The sequence below is a fragment of the Helobdella robusta genome, assembly GCF_000326865.2.
Source record: "Helobdella robusta unplaced genomic scaffold HELROscaffold_43, whole genome shotgun sequence".
Taxonomy (NCBI): domain Eukaryota; kingdom Metazoa; phylum Annelida; class Clitellata; order Rhynchobdellida; family Glossiphoniidae; genus Helobdella; species Helobdella robusta.
This window is the reverse complement of record NW_008705028.1, coordinates 214,524-220,363: the sequence shown is the minus strand read 5'-3', so window position 1 is coordinate 220,363 and position 5,840 is coordinate 214,524. Positions and strand designations below refer to the sequence as shown.

General features: G+C 28.9%; 2 protein-coding genes across 2 annotated transcripts; both read right to left on the bottom strand.

Moving 5' to 3' along the window:
- Positions 1–310: 310 nt before the first annotated feature.
- Positions 311–613, bottom strand: HELRODRAFT_177476 (hypothetical protein; the record flags this gene model as incomplete). Its single annotated transcript, XM_009025676.1, has 1 exon — positions 311–613. The coding sequence occupies one exon, from the start codon at positions 611–613 to the stop codon at positions 311–313; it is 303 nt and encodes a 100-aa protein (XP_009023924.1).
- Positions 614–2,256: 1,643 nt separating this feature from the next.
- HELRODRAFT_153369 (hypothetical protein) lies at positions 2,257–2,439 on the bottom strand (the record flags this gene model as incomplete). The annotated part of the gene is made up of 1 exon (XM_009025675.1): positions 2,257–2,439. A coding segment is annotated over one exon (183 nt), but the record flags the coding sequence as incomplete, so codon positions are not given.
- Between the last annotated feature and the right edge of the window lie 3,401 nt (positions 2,440–5,840).

Genomic DNA, 5,840 nt, shown 5'->3' with positions numbered 1-5,840 from the left:
TTCTTTTAAAATTTCATGGTCTGATAAAACAACTGTTATTGATCTCCAATTTTCAAAGCCAGTTATTAATTTGGACTTTTTCTTGGAGAAAAGTTTGCAAGGGTAACAATAAATGCACTTGCTAGTTTCGGAAAATACCAACCATGTTCTTTTTTCCAAAACTCCGTTTGTTTTTTTCTATAGAGAGCCCTCTGCTGTAGTAAACATCATCTTTTTCTTTAAACACCGATTTTAAGTTTCCTATATTTCTTATATTTTCTGGTTTATTTTTAAAAATATAGTCAATAAATGAATCAGAGAAACTGGCTGGCTATAAGGCTATATCATTAATTTCTTCATTTTTCTTATTATACAATTTATCAGGATTTTCTCTGTCTTCTGTTATCTCACTATTTTTTTCATCAACCTGATGTTCACTTTCTCCTTCTTCTTCCCTTTTTTCAACACTTATTGGTCTGTGACAAGGTTCAAAAGAAGATGTTGATGGCACAGGTAACTCGATATCGATATTTACTAACAGATATTTATGAAATGCATTTTTTTTACTTTCAACAAATTCCTGGATTTTTAAGATTTTTTTCCTTTTTTCCGCTCCACTTTGATGTCTTTTCATTTTTGTACTATGAAAGAAGTCGTTTTCATTATATTAATTAATTAATTAATTAATTAATTAATTATTAAAATATAATTACGTTTTAATAGCATCTATCTGCCAAGTTTGAATTTTAGTATTGAAACAATTCAATTAATTATAAAAGCCATTTGTAATTAATTAAAATGAAATTCATTTAATTAATTTATATCAAAAGTTTACCACTTAGGTACTTGAAATAAAAGAAAAAACAGACAACTAAATAACATTTTAATTATTTGACCACAATACTTTTTTAAAAAATAAAAACACGCACTTTCAACAACAAAACAACGATACGATATTAAAGACAGAAAAGTAGGGATGTCCGAAGAAATATCACGGTGGCTAACGAAACGAATGACAGATTGTTTTCAAACATATTACTGTAAACTGCTAATGTTTGCAAACGCTTATTAACGTTGAATTCAGCATAGTAATTGAAAGAATTTTTTAATAATTTCATTGTATTTCAAAATTTATTTCAGTTATTTTTATAAAATAATTTTTTTTACGGGGCCCCCCTTTCCATTAATAACAAATATTATTTAAAATTTCATGATTTTTTTCAAATTTTGAAATTTCATTATATTGGAAAATTTATTTGAAGTATTTTTTGAGAGATAAATTTGTACACGCTTAGCAGCTGCGCATTCTGCTAAGCGTTAGATCCGCCACTGTAGATATATATATATATCTGTAATAAAATTGAATTGAATTAAATCACTTATTCTCTTATATCACCTTGATTGCATATAAATGGAAACAATTAACAAAAATACAAACAATAGCATGACCAACCAAAATGAAGAAATTCAAAACATAAAATAAAAAAAGTAATACAGAAAATATGACTAAGAGATTTGGATAAATAAATGACTGAGTGGAAAAAATTGTTATAAAATTAACCAAATTTTAAATTAGATTAACTATTTGAGACAAAATGAGATTAAACAAGACAGCTAAGAAAAACTATTTAAACAATCTCTACCAGTGCAAGGCAGTCCTTGCTACCCATACTTCATTTTCCACACATATGAACAGTAGAAATACAATCTTATTACAATTAATGAATGAATCATTTAGCAAAACTATTAAAAAATCATAATCAGAAATAAGAATTTGAAAAAGATAAGTAGAAAAATATATAATTTATTTATTTGTTTATTTATTTATTTTTTAATTGATTGATTCATTAAATGAAATGTAATGTTGAATATGCATTATTAAAAATACATGCATATTAAAAAAAATAATAATGATACAAAATATACATATCTCCTTGAATGCCCATATAAATGGAAAAAATTTGTACAAATGCAAACTAATGAAAAAATAAAAAAGGCAGAAAGTAAAAAATATATAATACTCTCACATAACCTTGACTGTATTATACAAGGCTGTATTTAGAAATTGTGTTCGGGGGGGTTTAAAAATTTTGATTTAAATCACGTTTATTTTAATTTTTATTCAAATTAACAAATTAAAATGTTCAATAAAATAAAGGAAAAGAAAATAATTAATAATTACTGTATATAACAAAACCATGTCAATTATAAAAACTCATCACAATACAATATTGCAACGACGGCCAATTTTGAAAATTTGTCCAAAACTTCTTGAGGGTTAACCGTGATTTCTTTGTGAATGCTCAGTGGAGCGAGCCCATTTAATCTTTTTTCCCTTGTTGAGTTCCTTAAATAAGATTTGATTCTTTTTATTGAAGAAAATGATCTTTCTGCAGTTGCGGTTGAAACTGGTAGTGTTGCTAATATGCGTAATAGTGCTTTCACGTTAGGAAAAAAATCGTCATTACAGGCTAAAAAAGATTCAATTGCTGTTGATGGTTTATCTACGATTTCTGAATTTTCCCATTTTTTTGCCATAATAAAAATTCAGATGCTAAGACATCTGCATCAGGCAGTATTGAGCTATAAAAGTTTCCACATTTTTTGACATATTTCATGATTGCAATTTCTTTCTTCTGTAGCACATTGTTTTTTTGAATTTAAACATTTATTAGGCAAAAACACTTCTAAAGAAGATATCAGATCAGCATGGGTGATAAATCTTTCTTCTAGTTGTGTGCAGATATGATCTAAAAAAGATAAGACTATCACTCGTTTATAATATTCTTCAGTGGTTTTTGCTGGAGTATTGTCACGAGTAGTTTGTATTGATGTTACCCTTGGTAAAGTAATCAATCAATCAATCAATCAATCAATTAGCTTATAAAGCGCTATTTCCGCGATGTTCAACAGCGCTCCTCAATGAATTTTAAAAACAGATGGGTCTTGAGATCCGCTCTGAACTTCGCAAGTGATGGAGAAGTAGGTAGAGAGTTTCAGAGAAAAGGACCAGAAAAAGCAAAAGCAGATTTGGCAAAACAGTGTTTAACACGAGTTAAGAAAAAGCGAGAAGAAGAAGAAGATCGTAAACCGGGGCGTTTAGGTTCAATTAATATATCTGATAAATACTTAGTAATGACTTCACCATTTACAGAGTGAGCATTTCTTGGGAAACCAAGAACAAACTTTTGAAATTTTCTTCTGCATTCAAACGCATTTCATGAAATTTGCCAAGTACTAACTTTACAGCGGCACAGCATTCAGCTAAATCACAATCCACTTTTTGCAACGTTTTAGAAATAGATATAGTATAGGAAAATATCTCATTTGCAACATTCATTGCTAGCACAAACGAACCTTTCGTAACGGTACATAATAGCTAATGCGTGCGTCTGTGTGTTGGAAAATGTGGAGTTGAATGCCGACGGGGTTGAGTGACGTTATAGCAAATAAAATCAAATTTAGTCAGACGCTTGGCTTTTGGTGTCATTTGTCAATGATTTGGTTTTAACATAATGTGCTCTTGTTGATGTTTCACGAGTAGACGATAATTCCAACTCTTCCAAAGCGTGAACTATGGCTACATATAGTTGTTTGAATGTCATCACAGACTCATGTCTTTCTACCCATCGTGTTTCACACATAGTTATTAATTTCTTTTGATTGATTAAAGGTAGATCTTCGAAAATTTTGTTCTTCAAAATTTGTTGAGTTGAAAAATACAATCACTTCTTTTATTGCTCCCAAATTATTTCTTATTGCTGGGACATTACAAGATTTTGAAAAAGCTAGATTAAGAGAATGAGCTGAGCAGTGTACATACACAGCCAGAGGATACTGTTCCTGTATAGCAGTCCAAACGCCATTCAAAATTCCACTCATTGCTGCAGCTCCATCATAGCCTTGAATGAAGTTGTTGATAAAACAATATTGAATTATGATTCAATTGTTTAGAAAATAAATAAATAAATTCATACCTATTAAAAATTGTTGGTTAATGCCGCATGCCATTAATCTCTCTATCAAAGTGGCTGCCAAACCTCGTCCTGGTTAAATCGTTAACTATAACAAATTCGAAAAAATCCTCTTTTAATACGCTGTTATCAAAATAGCGATAACAAATAGTTATTTGCTCATTATTAGCTACATCGTCTGTCTCATCGGCTAGGGGGCTAAATGAGTTGGTAGTTTTCCATATATAAAACTTTGTAGAAAAATATTAGTGTTTGATAGATATTTAGTTAGATATATATTGGCTTGGTGTGGTCTAATTAAGATAGTGAAAAATATGTACGTAAGAATTTTTTTGGGCAACAGATAGTTTGTTAATTAAATATTTGGCCGTGCTTCCCAAAAATATATTCTCATAAGTTAGATACGGAAAAAAGAGGGGGTAGTACAACGTTATCATAACTGGTAACGTTAGTTTATTGCGTGCTCTATATATTATTCCATTAACTCTATATAATTTTGCCAGGATCATTTCAATATGTTTCGACCATTTCAAATCACTCTGTAACATGATACCCAAGAATTTTATTGAATAAATACGTGGTAGGATTACATCACCAATTTTTATAGATAAGTTATTGAACATGACATTGTTGGTTTTTATTTTAGGGCCAATAAAATGTAACAAGATTTTTTCAGATTTAAAGATAATTTATTATTTCTAAAAAAAAATCATAGTATCTATCTAATTGCTCATTCATGAGACGAAACAAATTAACAGGATTACTGTCTGTCAAAAATATATTGGTATCGTCTGCAAAAAGAATTGTATTACAATGGCCAGAAACTGAAAAGATATCATTTATAAACAGGATGAATAGCAACCATGGATATAATGGATATGGCATAAAAAATTAATTTATAACAAAAATTGTTTTTTTGTTCTATGGATCAAGCATCATCGTTGTCTCCGTCAGCGTTTTTGATTAATCGTCTGATCTGAAATTATCGCTTGCGAAGTTTTTGTATCGTTTGCTGTTTTAAATTCAATTTCGTATTGCCTTTTATATATTATATATTATATTTAATAAAACTATATTTAGTAAATTTAAAAAAGAAAAGGGATGAGTATAATTTTTTTAATTTAGATTATACTATACACTATACTATAGCTATAAAGTATAACACTATAAAATATAATTATAATAATCAGCAAACAATTCATCGTAATTGTCAATGTATTTTTTAATGCATTGACAATGTATTTTTTAATACATTGACAATTACGACGAAAAAAAAGATTTTAATTTGTAGCAAACATTTTACACCAGGAAGTTTTCATAAAGTTGGTTTGAAAATTTTATCCAAAAAGATGCTTTTCCAACGACGACGGTGGTTTGGTTTTTTAGTTGTCAAGGTTATTAAAATAATTGATTTATCAAAATTTTGCTTTATGCTTTTTTTATATCATCATCATAAAACAGTATAAAAGAAAACATATATTACAATTGAATAACAATAAGGACAATGCATTAACAATCATTAACAACATTGCCAATAACAGCAAGTGTGATACCACGACATCCATATACTCTAAGACAGCTTGGATAGCAAAATTTTGGGGTCAATGACATCGAAAGCCTTACTTAAATCCACAAAAATGCCCAATGCAAATTGTTTGAATTCAAAGCCCTTAATTAAGGAACCATATAGTTTAGCAATTGCCAGTTCAGTTGATGTTTTGGGGACAAATCCAAATTGGTTTTTATTAATTACATTGAATTTTTTCAAACCCTTAAACAAAATTAATTTTTCAAAAATCTTGGAGAAAACAGGGGGTATTGAAATTGGTCTGTAGTTGACCAATTGTTTGGGATCTCTATTTTTAAAAATGGGTAAAACTATTGCCA